Raw genomic sequence first — 17,772 nt, 5'->3', positions numbered from 1 at the left:
AAACTGTACAATTGAATTGGGTGAATTTTATTACATCTAAATTATAGTTCAGTAGAGTTGGTTTTAAAAATAATAGGAATCTCTGAATTTGATGTTATTCGTATGATTTTGAGAGATTATGTTTACTTATTTTTGGAAAGATGTGAATAATGTTTCTTGAAAAATGTTGAGATAATCTATCATAGAGCACTTTAACATTCTCATGGTGCTTAAATTTGGGTTTCTTAGTTCTTGTTACATCATTTATGACCTTCATAATTAGATTCTTGCTTATATGGTAGGTAACTCAACTAACAGAGAAGCTGAAGAATCAGTCAGAAAGTCATAAACAAGCCCAGGAGAATTTGCATGACCAGGTGCAAGAGCAGAAGGCACATCTCAGAGCTGCACAGGACCGCGTCCTTTCCCTAGAATCCAGCATTAATGAATTAAGTAGTCAATTAAATGAAAGCAAGGAGAAGGTCTCCCAGCTTGATATACAGGTAATATCGAATTATGTAACTTAATATGAGTTTGCATGAATAAAACACCAATTTTAGGCCATCACATATTTTAAATTGTTTCTCTCTCCCTCCCCACCCCCTGCCTTACTTATTAATGGAAAAAAAAAAACAGGAATAGGAATTAAATAAAGGTTGTATTTAGACAGTTTGTTGAGCTTTCCTTTTTGCCTCTCTCCCGTTCCCTCCGTCTCTCTCTCTCTCTCTCTCCCAGCAAATTACTCTTCCTGAAACTACCAGATCTTTTCACTTTTTTTTCATGAAGCCCTTATTATTGTTTCCTAAGTTCAAAGTTGTTTTATATTATTGTACCATTAGATTTCTGTTACATATATTTGAATTATTTTGAATTTGATTTTTTAAAAGGTTTGGTTAAAAAAAAAAAAAAACTTTAGGGAATTCCCTGGTGGTCCAGTGGTCAGGACATGGCACTTTCATTGCTGAGGGCCCAGGTTCTACCCCTGGCTGGGGAACTAAGATCCCACAAGCCTCGAGCACGGCCAAAAAAAAAAAACCAAACCCAACTTTGTATGGTACCACTATGTATTTTAATGTGTTTTCTTTCAGAGGCCAATATGAAAGCCTTGCTCAGTGAGTCAGTCATGGTGTGGGAATTAAGACATATTTCTTTCTTCATTCTCATCATTGGTTTTTTATTCTATACTATAGTAGAGAAAGTTATAGAAACATTTCTAGGCCTTAATTTTCTTTATTTGAGGAGAATAATTCCATTGAAAATCAGAAATAATATAATAAAATAACAAGTATACTATTAGAATTTGGAAAAAGGATACACATTTCTTTCTTTTAAAAATATTTATTAGATGAGTTACAGATAATTCAATATGCGGATGTCCAATTTTAGAGAGGGAGAAGTGTTTTGCTGTTATATAGGGACATCTTTTTATCATTTATTCAAGCATTATTAGGAGTATTCTCTCCTACTCATTCCTGTTTGGGGGATTATCACATACTTATTTTTTAATGTCTAAATCTTTATGTTTTCTGCCAAAAGATTTAATTTTTTAAAATTATTTAGTGACAAAAGTAATGTACACTCAAGCAAGGGGAAATCAAGAACTAAATACAAATTAAATGACTTGTAAATTTTGTTACAGATTAAAGCCAAAACTGAATTATTGCTGTCAGCAGAAGCAGCAAAAACTGCTCAAAGAGCAGATCTTCAAAATCATTTGGACACAGCCCAAAATGCATTACAAGATAAACAGCAGGTAGGAGAACCTGATGCAATTTCTTACCATAACCTAATGTTTTGGTAGATAAATTAACTGGAAACATGTAAAAATGATACTCAGTTTTATATAATATAGTGATTGACTTGCTTATTCTCCTTAATTTCTCCCTGAGTTCAGAACCAGTTGAGTGGTAGATGCCAAGAGTCAGACAGATGGAGATAAAAGTATCATCTTTGGGAATTCCCTGGCAGTCCAGTGGTTAGGACTTGGTGCTTTTACCGTGGTGGCCCGGGTTTAACCCCTGGTTGGGGAGCTACGAATTCCACAAGACAAGAGGCGTGGCAAAAAAAAAAAAAAAAAAAAATCATCTTTGTTTTTGATAAAGCTCAACTTGTACAGCTATGGTTGAGCTTCTTAATATTGTATTTCTCCCATAATATAGACCTTGGTGTGGAGCTGAAATATTTACTCGTAATTGTTGAATTGTTGCTTCATCCCATCAAGTGCCAATGACTGGGAAAGAGACAGATTTCCACACCTGTTTTAAGTAGGTAATCAGGCCGTGACCCAGATATACTTCCCACTTGGAAGCAGGAAAAGAGCACCATGTATTCCATCTCAATAGTAAGAGTTACTCTGTTTTCTTGGGGGTAGGAGTAAGTAGGGCTGGAAGGAAAACACAAGTTACTCTTAACACTTCTGGTAGAATAAAAGCTTCCTCCTTTAGGGCCAAGCTCAAAATGCTGGTAGATTTTTCTTACCTTTGACCGGGTAGGAATTTTTAAAGTTTACTTTTTGCTTGAGAAGTAATACTGGTTGTTGGTCCAAACATTTTTTAAACAATATAGTAGTGTATCAAGTTAACAAAACAAAATCATTTTCTATATTTACCCTTAACCCCAATCCATCTTTTCTCCTTATATGGAAATTTTGCTTTTAAATTTGGTATGCATCCTTCCAGACATATAACATTGAACAAAAAGATCTCTGTGTGTGTATATACACACACACACAGATCTTTTTGTTTTATACATATACTATCATTATATATGTTGTTCTGCAACTTGCTTTTTACTTTATATTGTTATTTACATTATTGCTAAACACATCTGGAAAGTATTTTCTAAGTATTAGGTCAATGCCAGGAACTATAGTGGAAAAAGTATTTATAAGAATAACCACATAAAAGTTTAAATTTACCTGCCAAAAATATTACAAAATTCTAAAGCAAGTAGCAAAAGACTAAAACATTTTCTGAAGTATGTCTGATGAAGGGTTAATATTTTTGATGTTTAAAACACTTTTACATAAGAAATAAGTGACTACAAAAAAAAGTAAATGATCAAAACTATATTAGCAAATCCTCAAGTTCATTAAGAACCAATTGCAAATTAAGACAATAATGGAATATACCCTTATTAAGGTAAAATGTTTGTGTGTATGTGTTTAACACTGGAAGGATTGGACATGGTGTAGAAGAACAAGCCACTTCCATACATTGCTTGCGATAGTATACATTAGTTCAACCTTTTGATGGTGGTAGGGGAAGCTGGTTGGCAATATATTTATTTTAAGACCTTTAGGATTTTTCATATTCATTAGCTCACCTTTAGTCCTTTACCCTAAGGAAATAATCGTAGTTTTAAGCATGCTGTTTGCATATCTGCAGAAAGGTTTGTAGCAATCTAAGAATATAAAATAGGACATTTGGCTAAAAAATGGTCTGTATCAATAAAATAGAAATTTACGCAGTCATGTATAATGATATTTTAGAAAAATAATGTCACAGTTTCATGATGCATTGTTATATAAAAACAAAGGAGGTTACAGTAAAATAGTATGTAAAGCGACCTCCTTTATTTTAAAAGTACAAATCAAAAAATAGAAACTAACATACAGAAAAGACTAGAAGGAAAGTTATCAAAACATTAATAGTAATTATCAGTGGGTAGTGGATTTACTAGTAATTTTTATTTTGTTTTTTTCTGTGCAACTAGATGTTCCAAATGAATTGTTCAAGTATCATAATGTAATCCCTGTAATTAAAAAAATTATATTAAAAAATGGTGTTTTGAACATTGAAAACATTTAATTATAGTATAAAAGTGTTATTTTATTATTAGCCTGTTTAATATTCTGTTGTATCTTTTGGCTCCTAAAATAACTCTTCCTAGAAAAAGTTATTGAGCTCTTATGTATGTAAACGTAGTATCTCAGACTATGTACAACTTCAGTTCAGGTCCTTTACATTGGTGGGTAAATATAACCTCTGATATATTATTAGACTTATCTACGGTCTCACTCAAAATAGTTTCTTAAATAAAGTTAGAGTTTTCTGCTTTACTTTGACCAAACATTTGGGCATTACAGCAAAGTAAACCTTACCAAAGTTATCTTTAATTGTACTTTTTATAGGAGTTAAATAAGATCACTACTCAGTTGGATCAGGTCACTACAAAGTTGCGGGATAAGCAAGAACATTGCAGTCAGCTGGAAAGTCATCTTAAAGAATATAAAGAGAAATACCTCTCTTTAGAACAGAAAACTGAAGAACTGGAAGGTCAAATTAAGGTTTGTATAAAGGAAACTGCAGCCATATTTTCTATTGCTGTAGCAATGGAAATTGATGACCTAGAAGGAATCAAAGATTTTAAATTTGCAAACAAATGTGAAGTTGTGATATACCAATTTAAAAAATTACTTGTAGTTTTTTCATGTCTTAATTTTGAATTCCACCTTTACTTTTAATTTCTTCACTAATGGATGGCTTTTACAAATAGCAGTTTACATATATACTGGTTGCATTGTAATGTGTTAAGTGTTTTAAAGAGACAACCAACCAAGGATCTACTCGATAATTACAAGGAACTTAGTTTTTTATTGTTGTGAAGTCTCTTCTGCCCTATCATTCCTGTCTCCTTCCCTCCTTATTCCAATGTAATATTCAGGTATGGTATATTTCTTCCTTTTTTTTACATTTTACATTTATACCCTTTGGATTTTGTTTCTAATTTAATATTATTAAAACTATTATAATTTACACTGTGGTAAATTGCTTCTTTCTTTAACACAACTTCAAGTGAAAGTACTGATTTATACTAAAGAGATTAAATGACTACACATATTAGAGAAGGATTTGACCTGAGTCCTTTGTCCTTTAAATTAGAACTTCTATAAGTTAAAGAAAAATTTCTCAAGTTACTATATATGTAACTTATACCTTCACAGTCAGATGAAGCACTTCTGTACAATTATAGAATCATGGGCTATGTATATTTCTATATGTGCATCTATACCAATATAACATGGAAGAAAAAAATTACATTTACAATTCTGTTTATGGGTTCCCTTTTCTTTATGGTCAGTGATAATGGTATGATCAATTACATGATGTAATGGTTGAAAAGAACAGAAAAACTTTTTTTTTTTGGTGTTTTTTTTTTTAGATGAAAGGCATGTAATGAGAATTCTATTTGAGTATCTTTTAAAAATAGTTATTTAGGGACTTCCCTGGTGGTCCAGTGGTTAAGACTCCACGCTTCCACTGCAGGGCGGGTACGGGTTTGATCCCTGGTCAAGGAGCTAAGATCCCGTGTGCCTCATGGCGTGCCCCCCGACCCCCCAAAAAAGATATATAGAACCACTAGTGTCTATTGTGATCTATGACAATGTTGGATATTTCACATTTTGTAATTATTATTTTAGGAAGTATTCCACCTGTTTTATATATATATGTGTGTGTTTGTGTATATATGTAGTTAATAGAATTAACATAGTTACATTGAATATCCAGTGTAAGTGTTGAGTAAGAGCCACAGGTACCTAAATTGGCTTATAAAATAGTATGCAAAATTTTTATAACTATACAAGAAAAGCATTGCTTATAGATGTTCAAACTATATATTTAACAGTTTGACTTTGTAAATTTGTAAAAATACATACAGTTATATGTGTATGTATGAGGTAGAAGCCACAGTGTGAAGAATAATAATCTCTAGACCAAGAGATTAAAGAAGCAAAATCAGAAGTTTAATTGGCTTTATATTTAGGGTCAATAGGTGTTAATGAGAAGGATGACATGACAACTCCATTTTAGTTTTGAATATTTATAATTACATAACATTAGTGTTGTTAACTGAATATAAAGGATTATATATTTTATTTATTTATTTTAAAATAAATTTACTTATTTTTGGCTGCATTGGGTCTTCGTTGCTGCGCGCGGGCTTTCTCTAGTTGTGGCGAGCGGGGGCTACTCTTCGTTGCGGTGCGCGTGCTTCTCATTGTGGTGGCTTCTCTTATTGCAGAGCACGGGCTCTAGGTGTGCGGGCTCAGTAGTTGTGGCTCGTGGGCTCTAGAGCACAGACTTAGTAGTTGTAGCGCACGGGCTTAGTTGCTCCGTGGCATGTGGGATCTTCCCAGACCAGGGCTTCAACCCGTGTCCCCTGCATTGGCAGGCGGATTCTTAACCGCTGCTCTACCAGGGAAGTCCAGGATTATATATTTTAAGTGGGCCCATGTGTGAACCTGTTACTTAGTTTTTTCATACTTGAGTTAATAACTTTTACTCAAGTAATAAATCTAATTAAATTTATTCTCTTATTCAGAGTTCATTTTAAAAAGTAAAAACTTAGTGACTGCCTCTCATATATAAAGCCAGCTGCTAGGTCTTCTGAAAGATTCCAAGATAAATGGCTTCTTTATTTAGTGATGGCTTCAGAATGTGTTCTTTATTATAACAAAAATTTTTGGTTATTTTTGTGTGTTATGTCAACACCAATTTGAGTGTAAATAAATGTTATAATGTTTAATAGATAGATAATCGTTGACATTAAAATGGTTTTATATTATATTTCTGCCATAGAAACTAGAAGCTGATACTCTTGAAGTTAAAGCAAGCAAGGAGCAAGCTTTGCAGGATCTACAAGAGCAAAGACAGCTGAACACAGATTTAGAACTTAGAGGCACAGAATTGAGTAAACAACTTGAAAAGGAGAAAGAAACGTAAGCTAAACTACTTAAGGGAGAGGATTATAAACTAAGTTTCATAAGATTTCAATTTTGCTATCACAGTGCTTAAAGATTTATTTGATTCTATAAACTACTGATATTAATGTGAATGAAAAATAAAGCCATCACAGTATGGTTAAATAGGAGGGCTTGTGACCAGTCACATTTCAGTAGACTTTGTCGTTAAAGGCCAAATACACCACTCTGACTGAGTTGGCAGACTGGATCTGTGTCAGGATGGTGAGGGTTTTTGACTCTCAGTAGTAAAGATGGAAGCTGAGAGCCTGGGAAAGGTATTCAGTACCTTTCAGGGAAATGAAATAAAACCCATCAAAGTTGATGATAGTTAAATTGTTTTATACCTTCATGGTTTCATCCTTGTTTTGGGAGTGATGACAAAACGTTTTTTGTTCTCACATCTAGTAAATTGGGTCCTGATACTGTGAACTTGAGGATATACAGATGCATTTTGTGCCTAAAGTGGCATTTCTTCTCTTAACATCGTCATTTCCAGTGCCTAGGTATTTGGGGAGTACATCTGATCCTTTGTATCACCCACTGAGTGATTTGTCACCTCTGGAACCCAGTCATGTGTCTGTGAAGATGACCTTTGATTTGGTTCTTATTCTCTTTCCCAAGGCCCCCATGGGCCCAGTGGTTCTTTCCATTTCTACTAAGGTTTTTTAAATTTTTGCCTTTATACTTTATGCAAACATTTTTTATGTGGGGTCCTGCATTTCTAGAGTACTACCTAAGAAAGAAGGGCTGGGTAAACACATTGAGGTTTGACTAAACCTCACCCCTGGTCATAGGACTCAGCCCAAATAACAGGGTACAGAGCTTCCCTTTCTCAAGGGCCACCTTCACTCTGCATGCAACTCTTTCTCTCCAAATTCCATCTTATAATGTACTTTCATTACTCTGCGGTTTAATGTATTTTCAACTATCTTTTGTGATTTCTTTGATCTACGGGTTACTTAGGAGTATATTGTTTACTTTTCAAATATTTAGGACTCTTCTAGATATCTTACTGTTATTCATTTCTAATTTAATTCCATTTTGGTAGGAGAACATACTCAGTAAAATTCAGACATTTCAAATTTTCATTTAGGGCACAGTGTATGGTTTATCTTGGTTAAGTTTCCATGTGCACATATATGTGTTTTTGAGTAAAGTGTTATATAAATATCAGTTAGGTTAAGGTGGTTGATAATGTTGTTCTAATCTTCTATATCCTTGCCAATTTTTTTCTCTGGTCATTTCTGTCAGTTTCTGAGAAAGGGGTGTTAAGGTTTCCCAGATTGTGGATTTATTTATTACTTCCTTAAGTGACTTTTTAAAAAATAAACTGAGTTTTACAGTCACTATGCAAGCCTTTATTTCTGTTTGCTTTCTTTGATTCACATAGTCTTATGATTTTATAATAATTACTTATGGGAAAGTTAAGTAGCATAGTAAATATATCAAGTCCCAATTTTACGGTTGCTTGACAGGGATTTTAACTATGTTAAATGGTAAAGTAATATTAGTACAATGACTTTTCTATTTAGACCTTTAAAAATCCATGAGGTACAGGATCCTGTGAATGTACCTTCATATGTTCTAGCTACTTTTTCGAAAGTAAAAGTAAGTTTCTAGGACTAAAAGTTAGAAAACTTCAAGGTATAGATGCAGTTCTGGTATTGTATTAATACCCAACTTCAATTATGTGGCTGGTACATTTTTTAATAACCTCTCTTGAACATATTGTTGAATTTATAATAAAGTACATTGATAGTAAAGTACATTGGAAATAGTATGAATTCTAGAAATATTACTTTGCATCTGGTTTCATTTTCACTTTAAAAAATGGTTGATCTTTAATGTGTTCTTTCCTTTTGATATGTAATATGCATAATTTTATCCATTTTATGAAAGCAAAGTCTTTAACTTTCTTAAAACAATATCTTTATTTCCTCATTCTTATAACTTTTTTTTTCCTGTTTTTAAAAATTGAAGTATAGTTGATTTACAATATCGTGTTAGTTTCAGGTTCTTGTAACTTTTTAATTCTTTCCGGTGTAGAAAACTTATATTAAAGGACAAATTATAACAAATCTTTTATATAATCTGGTAGGCTCTAGGATTAAAGTAAATCTTTTGTCTTTCCTCCATGTTTGAAATGAAATATTTCTTCTCTTTTTTAACTTTATTTTTCCTGGTTACCTTATGTGTTTTCAAGTTTAGGACCTGGCAAACACATAATGTGTTTTAGTTTTTCAAGGAAAGAGGCAGAGTTCTCTGTGCATGGGGGCTAACGTAATAAATAGGTTCTTTAGGGTACATGGGAAAACATTTCTGTCTGTCATAGACTAGAGGGTTTGCTATATGCACAGATTTATTTGGGGATATATTGTGGTCAACAAGACTGGATTAAGTCATGGGTTTAGATGCTCTTGGCTTTACCATTAATTTATTTGACTTGAGGAAAATAATTTTCATCTGTTAAATGATTGGATCAGATGTTCTAATGCATTTTTCAGTTGTGTGGTTTTATGACATTAAATTATTGTTTTTACTTCTTAACTACACAAGAAAGTTTTAAAACTCAATAATTTATTAATTTGAATGGTAAATTATGCATTATTAATGAAATTGTTTCTTAAATATGTAGAGTATCCAATACAAAGTTGGATCTACAGAAGAAATCTGAAGTGCTTGAAAATATTAAGCAAATGCTTACCAAGCAAGAAGAAGAAAAAAAAGTCCTTAAACAAGAAATTGAAAATTTAAGTCAAGATGCAAAGATGCAGCACAAGGAATTGAATAACAAAATTCACACAGCAGTAACAGAACTACAAAAAGTGAAGATGGAGAAAGAAACTCTAGTAGCAGAGCTTTCTGCAGCAAAAGAGAAATTATCAGAAGTTTCTGATTCTTTGAAGAACTCCAAAAGTGAATTTGAAAAGGAAAATCAGAAAGGAAAAGCTGCTGTATTAGATTTGGTTAGTTGTTTATGTTTACTGTCATAGGTAGAAGTGATTTTTATTTAAAATGTAGTGACTTTTCTGCTTAATTCACTGTTGACTTTTCACCCTGCATTTAAGTGATTTTAAGTGTTCTTAGAGGAAAGGAATTAGGATTATTTAACCTGAGAAAAAGATACTGGTGTTTGTGTAATTTTCCAGTGGCCCAGAAAATTTTCAGTTGAGTATATAGTCTTTCTCTATTCTGGGTCTGGTGTTAGATTTGGGAAAGACTGCGGCATGTTTGTCCTCAGGGACACTTCCACAGAGAATATAGCTACTAGTTGAAATGTTTTTCACTTGACTGTAAAAAAAAAAAAAAAGAAGACCAGAAAGATCTAAATGACTTTTAACTCTGGTGCTATAAACTTTCTTAATTCTTATTCAATTTTCTAAAACTCTAGATAATACCATGTCTTAGAGATACTGTAAAAAATATTTAAACTATAGAGAAAAAAAATCTGAGTCTCAGGAAATGCGTAAAGAGGAATGCATTCTCAGAAATATTTTAACCCAGAATAACACAGAATAACAGCAAAAGTAAAATTCTTTTGTTCTCAGTATGAAGGTCAGTGAAAGTGTTGAGTAGCATAAAAAACATGATTTTCGTATGTTACTTTTATGTTCCTTTCTGTTTGGAGGAAACATCTTCTATCTGTACATCTTCCCTCTTAAGTTATATGTGATTATTTTTATTTGTTGTTTCAATACTTTAAAAAATTTGCTTCCATTTTTTGAAGCCCATTATTCTACTTTTAAAATAGTATAAGTTAATTCTGTGACATAAAAATGTGGTTTCCAAAGTATTCTAAAATCTTGTCTAAATATTATCTAAAGTATTTATTGTGGCTATTGGTTGATAATAGAAACTCTTAGCCTTTTCCTCTCCCTCCCCATTTACTGCTATAATATTTGCCTGTTTTTATTATTGAAATGGATGATTTTGTCCCATCTTAAATCATCAGTGATTCTGGTTTATTTCCTTGTGTGGATCTTACTGAGATTGTAAACCAAAATTCTTAAATTCACTACAAATATTTTCTGCATAATGTAGTTTCCATTTTTTTAGGAGAAAACGTGCAAAGAATTAAAGCAACAACTTCAAGTACAGACAGAAAGCACGCATAAGGAACAGAATGAATTGAAAAAGTCACTTGAAAAAGAGAAGGAGGTAAGTTTTTTTTTTCTATAGCAAAAAATATGTAAAGCATAATAAGGTCTTTATATTTTCAAAATATTTTCACAATACTTAAGTCAAAAGAAGGTTTTTTCATTTGTGTTCTACCTACTACTAAAAAGATTTAAGCTAGTTTAATAAAAGGCCCAAAATAAAGGATTATAATTAATAAAGGTAGAAAATTGAGTCAACTAACTATAGAGTTATAATTAGATAATCTAGATTAAGGAACACTACTATGGATAAAAAAAAGTCTTAATAGATTTTCCATAGAGATGACATTTTAAGGGCTCTTTATTTCATGGACATTTATATTAATGGCATATTTGATAATGGTTGTATAACAATTAAGAGATTTTTCTATGGTTAATGCTTCTATTGTTCTCCATCAAAACAAACAAGCAAATGAGGAAATAAATGGGTATAATATATATTGTTATTCTCTGAAGACATACCTCTAGCAGCTAGAGTCCAGGCATGTAGCTTTCTCGAGATCAGATTTGATAAAGCAGCAAAACATGGTCCTGACAAGTCTTTAGTGTGATCGTGTTCTGGTTGTTGATTGAAAAAAGACACCTGTGCTTTATATGCCAGCCATGTAAGTGACAAAATTATGGAGGCTTAATACCCAAGCTGTGAATCCACATTGTGCAAATTTATATCCTGACTGTGCCAATTATTAGCTATGTTGTCTTGCCTTGTCTTAGGCAGATGACTTGATCTCTCTGTGCTCCAGTTTCCTCAGCAGTAAGATGGGGCTAATAGTAGAATCTGTGTCATAGGATTATTGAGAGAAATAAATGGGTTAATATATTTCAAAGTGCTCAGAATACTAACTGTAACAAAATAAATGGTCAAATGTTAGCTATTACTTTATTGTTGTTTATCATAACATAATCATCATTATTAACACTACCTGACTCCTGTTTTGCACAAAAATATTTCCCTTTGTATTGGAGATAAGCTGAAGCATCCATATATAGCACTGAAACTTTTTCAAAAGTAACTTTGAATGGTCAGATGCTCAAATTAGGTTCTTAATGAAATATGCATAAAATATGTAAACATGACTTTGGCTGGAAGGGTGAGAGGTAGTGTAGTTCACCTTGGCCACAGAGGAACCTCAGTGTGACTTCTATATGATATCTAATTTTGAACAGAAATATATCCTAGTAGATTGTTAAAATGAGGTAGTAGCAAAATATGCCTCAAATCTCTAAATGAGGAAACTATTGTGTGGTATAGTTTAGTGTCATCAGACAGATACTAAACATATTTGCCAAAAATTATCTTGGTTTTATCACAGTTAATATGAAGCTATCCTTTCTGATTCACTGTGGCCAACAGGCTCATTTAGCATTTTTAAAAAAAAATTATTTATTTTACTTTCTTTGGCCCCACTGTGCTGCTTGCAGGGATCTTAGTTCCCTGAACAGGGGTCGAACCCAGGCCTGGTGGTGAAAGCGCCGAGTCCTAACCACTGGACTGTCAGGGAATGCAGTTAGCATTTTGAGAATATTCAAAACAGTACACATTTCATCAATCTAAAGATTGATGTTGATTTTCCCTTTTTCTATGATATAAGGGAACACTAATCTAGTTAATTTGCAAGCTCTATCCAAATGTATAAGTTAAAAAGGAAGGCAAGATTAAACAAATATTGAAGATTAATCCAGCATGTCATCCAGTAGTGAATAGTGTCAGTTATGAAAGCTCCATGAGGGTAGGGATTTTTCTTTTTGGTTTTCCTACTGATTATTTGTGACCAATAGACTCAGTAGTTTCTACTTAGAGTAGTGCTTGGCATGAATAGGTACTCAATAAATGTGTGTTGCATGGATAAATGAATGCTAAACAGGTTTTATTTTCTTTTAGACTTCTCATCAGCTGAAGCTGGAGCTCAGTTCAATGCAGGGACAAGTCATACAGGCCCAGAATAGTTTAACACAAAAGGAAAAAGAAGAACAACAACTTCAGAGTAACATAAATGAGCTAAAGCAATTGACTGAACAGAAGAAAAAGCAAATTGAAGCACTCCAAGGAGAGGTTAAAATTGCTGTTTCACAGAAGGTAGTGATATATTTGTTTACTTTTTATGGGAAGAAAAACTTTGCAGTTAAAATAACAATATGATAGTAATACAGATGAGTTACAACAAAGAAAATTTTACATATGCTCAAATTTTTTTCTAACTTAAATGTATAAATGCACTTAATTATATGACTAAATATCTATGTCTGGATTTCCATTCACTATAACCATGTTGTTAGATAATTCTTATTTGAAATTCTAGCACTAATCATTTGTCTGATAGGCATAAAACTACCTTTTTGTAAAATAACATATAACTAACAATGTTAAGAGAATAATTTATACATTTCTAGTGTATTAGAAAATTTTACAGGAATTTAAAAATAAATTATCCTCATTAAGGGAATATAATCAAGAACAAAAATCACAAATTGAGATATATTTAAATATTCAGTAGTATAGGTTTCATATAGTTATAATTGTTTTTTTTAAGTTATAATGGTTTCCATTTTCAAACCTATCCTGATTTATTATTAAGCATCCGTTCTTCATCCTTAAGTATGTTTTAATACTTGTCCAGACTAAGAGTTGATAAAAGTGGATTGAATTTAATATTTGAACAAAATGAGGCTTTCCCCACTGTTGGTGTGTGCATATTAATTAGTTCATGGAGAAGAAAGATATAAGATCCCTAGTATGTAAAACAAGCAAAATATGTCATGTTATTAATAGTTGGCTTGTCACATTACTAGAGGAAAAAAAAATTAACCCCACAAATACATATTTTATGTTGACCACTATTTTTATAACTATTATTATGGCCATTTTACAAGAGTAATTTTCTAATAACACAAACAAGAGTAGACAAATTTGTCTATCCTTTTTTTGTGTGTGTTATATATAATCATACATCAGGATATAATTATCATAGTATGTATTTTGTTCTATGATTTGATATCTTGAGGTCATTTTTTCCCAAAATTGATTAGCCTCATATTCAAGTTTTCCTTAGATCTTCATTTTTATAACAGTATGACTTAGTAAATTAAAAAAAATCCAACAACTATTTTTAGCACATTTTCTTTTTTATTAAATTATTAGTTATAGTAAGAGTTCTTCCAGATTTATGATTAATATATATTGCCTATACTTTGCATGGCTTTACTAGATGACACCTTAAGGATTTTGAGATTCAGAAGAAATGTTCTTATTGGTAGTTGTCTTACTTGGGACTGTTATAACAAAAATACCATAGACTAGGTGGTTTAAAAAATAAGCATTTATTTCTCACAGTTCTGGAGCCTGGGAAGTTTAAGATAAAGGCACTGGCATATTGAGTGTCTGGTGAGGGCCCACTTTCTGGCTTGTGGACAGCCGTCTGCTTGCTGTATCCTTATATGCTGTATTTTTATATTACTGAGATTATCTCTTGTGTTTCTTCTTATAAGGGCACTAATCGCATTCACGAGGGCTCCACCCTCATGACCTAATGACCTCCCAAAGACTCCACATCCAAATACCATCACATTTGATCTAGGCTTCAACATGAATTTGTTGGGGGGGGGGTGTCACAAACATTCATAGCAGTAGTTCACTTGTGTCAGTGTATGAATGCTAGAAAAAGGAACACCTTTAACCTTGGGGAGGACAGCATTTTGGGGGAGTGTTGGGTGGATAGCCAGTCTCTGTAAATTAGACTTGGAATTTGGAGTACCTAGAGAATCACTGAAAGGCAAGAATTGTTTGGTTTTATTGAGGAGCAGTGTACTATCATGGAAAGAAGATAAATTTTAGAGCCAGGCAAATTTGAATTTAAATTCTGTGTGACATACATTAGGTTTATGGTCACAGGAAAGTGATCCATCTTTCTGAGCTAAATAAAATAGGGTCATAGAGTTGTAAAGGTTGAAATAATTTGAAGCAATTATACTTCAATAAAGATCTATTAAAAAAAAAGACTGCGATAATGTATTTAAAGTACCTAGTACTGTGTGTGCCCAGTGCCATGTGGAAGCAAAATAGTTGTTGGATATTATATATAAGTGTAGCAAACTATGATCTAAATACTTGTAAGTAGAGAAAAATAACAGAAAAGCTAAACGAAATGAACTATGTCATTGTGCATGGTAAACCATACAGTCATGGTCTCTGGAAACTTTTCACTGGGCCACAGTGAAATAGGAAAAACAAGGATAAAGTTTAAATGGGTATAGATGTGTATGAGTACACACACACAAACACACACACCCTCCCCCCCCATATATATCTATATCTATCTATCTATATGAAACACGCATATACATACATTTTTTTAATGTGATTGTGATTGTTTGGGAGTCACAGGTAAAGGATCCAGCAAGGCTATATAAGTCATCAGTTCCTGTACCAACCTTATTTGAAACCTAATGTCGAATACAGAATGAATAGGATATAGCCCCTATTCTCAAGTAGCCTATAATTTAATGAGGAATCAGGTATGTAGGGAAAAAGAAAACTGTAGTAAAAAGGAGAATGAGAAAAATTAGAACTTAATGGAAATTTTGACTGGCTTTCTAGAGGAGCTAGCATTTGAACTGTGTCTTTGAAGACTATCCTAATTTTGAAAGATTAAAAAAAAGAGGAAATTAGATATTTCAAATGAGAGAAAACAATATTAGCAAAGTTTGCGAAACTTAAAAAAATGTCATTATAGAAGATTTGCTATTGGAATACCTCGTAAGTGGAGACGTGAGGGGAAATAAGGCTACAGAATTGGATGAAGTCAGATCACAGTAGATGTTGTATAGTTGTTTCCACTTTAAATTTTTAATATTGGAAGACTAAACATAAAAATCTTTAGAAGGGAGAAATGTAGTCAGACCTGTTTTAGAGCAAAAACTGATAAGCTTGTGAAGGATAAATTGTAAATGATTGACCCTCCTGTATTCTCCTTTGGAACTTTGGGTTTACTACTTCTGTTAAACCCATTATCAAGCTGTTACATTGATCTTTTTATTTTTTTAATTTTCTTTTATTTAACTTACCCACTAACAGATTTGAATTCCTTAAAGTCAGAGAACTGTGTTTTCTAACAAATAAGCTATCAATGATTTTTTTAAAAATGAATGAATGAATCAGCCTGTCATTTAGAGTAAGTAAAATGAAGGCCCAAATATGAACCCAGAGGGCAATTATGATCAGTGTTGAGACTTTGTAGAGGGCTTATTTGTGCCATAAAGGTGATTGAAGAGAAAGAAAACTAGATTTGTGGGGGGGAAAATGTTAAATAAAAGAAGTAGTATTCTACCAAAAAAAATGCAGTGTAGTCTTCAACACGAAAAACAATGTCCAGGAATTCTTCATCGTGAAGACTCTAAATTGGAGGTAATGTGGGATGGTATCAGATAATGTGTGGGGTGATGAGCCCCCTTTCCTCCACAGGCAGTTAGCGCTACCTCCTGGCAATCTGCCTCCTAGCTCTCTTGAATCTATCCCCTTTTCTTATTTCCCAACTGCCACAGTCTTAGTTTAGGCTATTTTTTTTCTCTTATGCGGACTATTATAAGAGTCTCTTAATGGATGTCCTGGGCTCTATTTGTCCACCTCCCATTTGTTTGTCATTCATTCATTCAAGAAATATTACTAGGCACCTATTCTGTGCCATGGGCACAGTTCTAGGTGTCGGAGGTGTAGCTGTGAACAGACGAGGAACCTATTCTCATGGACTTAAACTTTCTTGGGGGGAAGAAACTTAAACAGGGTGATATGAAAGACAGTGATGGGACAGAGTCCTACTAAAAGGTTGGGTTATCAAAGAAGCCCCTCTGAAGAGATTTGAGCTGATACATGAAATACAAGAGCTATCCGTATAGTGGTCGGGGCAGGACAACTAGTGCAAAGATCTTAAGGCTAGAACAATCTTGGTATTTTCTAAAAACGGAGACCAGTTATGTTAAGTATAGTGGAGAGAGGACGAGTAATATGCGATGAGCTCAGAGAAGTAGACAGGGGTAGAAGCATAAACATACAAACTTGAAGATTATAAGATAACAGAGAATGATATATTTTGTTCAAAGGATAATTAGAATCAGGAGATTTTGAGCAGAGAATGGTGGGATCTGACTAAAGGGACATAAAGGAGCAAGCAGGAAAGGCATTGAAAAACTATTGCAGTAGTCTAGAAAGTACAAGATGATGGCATGAACTAAAGTGTTAGCAGTGGATGATTTGGGAATATCTTTTGTAAGCTGAGTCATCAGGACTTGCTGATAGGTTAGATGGTGAGAGATGATGGAAAGAGGAGTCTAGAATAATTCTAGGTTTGTGGCTTGTGCAAGTGGATAGATGGCCATATTTATTGGGGGAAGTAGCATGTTTTTGAGGAGCAGGGTTGCTGTCAGGAATCAAGATTTCTACTTGAGATAGATATCTATCAATCACTCAAGTGAAGATGTCGGGGAAGTACTTTGATATAATGAGCCCAGAGTTCAGGCAGAGAGGTTGGAGCTAAAGACATAAATTCAGGAGTCAATTGTAAATAAACAATATTTTTTAAAATACTTTTTCTTTTTAACTTAACAAGGATTTATTCACAGGAATACTTGTAAGTAGAGAAAAATAACAGAAAAGCTAAACGAAATGAAGAGGATCCAAACCAACTTTCACTCTGTAGCTTTTTACTTGCACCCTGTGTGCATATATCTAGGGCACAGAGGGCCACCAACATACGCCAATACAGTGTAGGAACCCTGCATTATGTCCATTAACTTAAACATATCTTTAAGATCATGCTTTGAACAAAAAAAGAAAGCTTAGAAGGCAATATGTTGAGTGGGAATAAACACTGAAATATAGCAATCATGTCTTCAACTTCT

The 17,772-nt window shown here is 33.1% G+C and overlaps 1 protein-coding gene across 4 annotated transcripts in view; it reads left to right on the top strand.

Moving 5' to 3' along the window:
* The window catches only part of EEA1 (early endosome antigen 1), a 144,559-nt gene that overhangs the window by 105,422 nt on the left and 21,365 nt on the right, over window positions 1–17,772 (top strand). For all 4 annotated transcript variants that reach the window (XR_008617557.1, XM_055085245.1, XM_024127152.3 and 1 more), the window contains 7 exons: window positions 282–482; window positions 1,619–1,732; window positions 4,112–4,267; window positions 6,561–6,700; window positions 9,360–9,690; window positions 10,781–10,882; window positions 12,764–12,958. Coding sequence is in view for 3 of the 4 variants with exons in the window: in XM_055085245.1 (XP_054941220.1) it covers window positions 282–482; window positions 1,619–1,732; window positions 4,112–4,267; window positions 6,561–6,700; window positions 9,360–9,690; window positions 10,781–10,882; window positions 12,764–12,958 (1,239 nt within the window). In the remaining variant the exon portion in view is untranslated. The remainder of the gene's footprint in view (window positions 1–281; window positions 483–1,618; window positions 1,733–4,111; window positions 4,268–6,560; window positions 6,701–9,359; window positions 9,691–10,780; window positions 10,883–12,763; window positions 12,959–17,772) is intronic.

Source organism: Physeter macrocephalus, chromosome 6, assembly GCF_002837175.3.
Source record: "Physeter macrocephalus isolate SW-GA chromosome 6, ASM283717v5, whole genome shotgun sequence".
NCBI classification, from domain to species: domain Eukaryota; kingdom Metazoa; phylum Chordata; class Mammalia; order Artiodactyla; family Physeteridae; genus Physeter; species Physeter macrocephalus.
The sequence above is the reverse complement of the archived record's forward strand: the minus strand, read 5'-3'. Positions and strand labels throughout refer to the sequence as shown.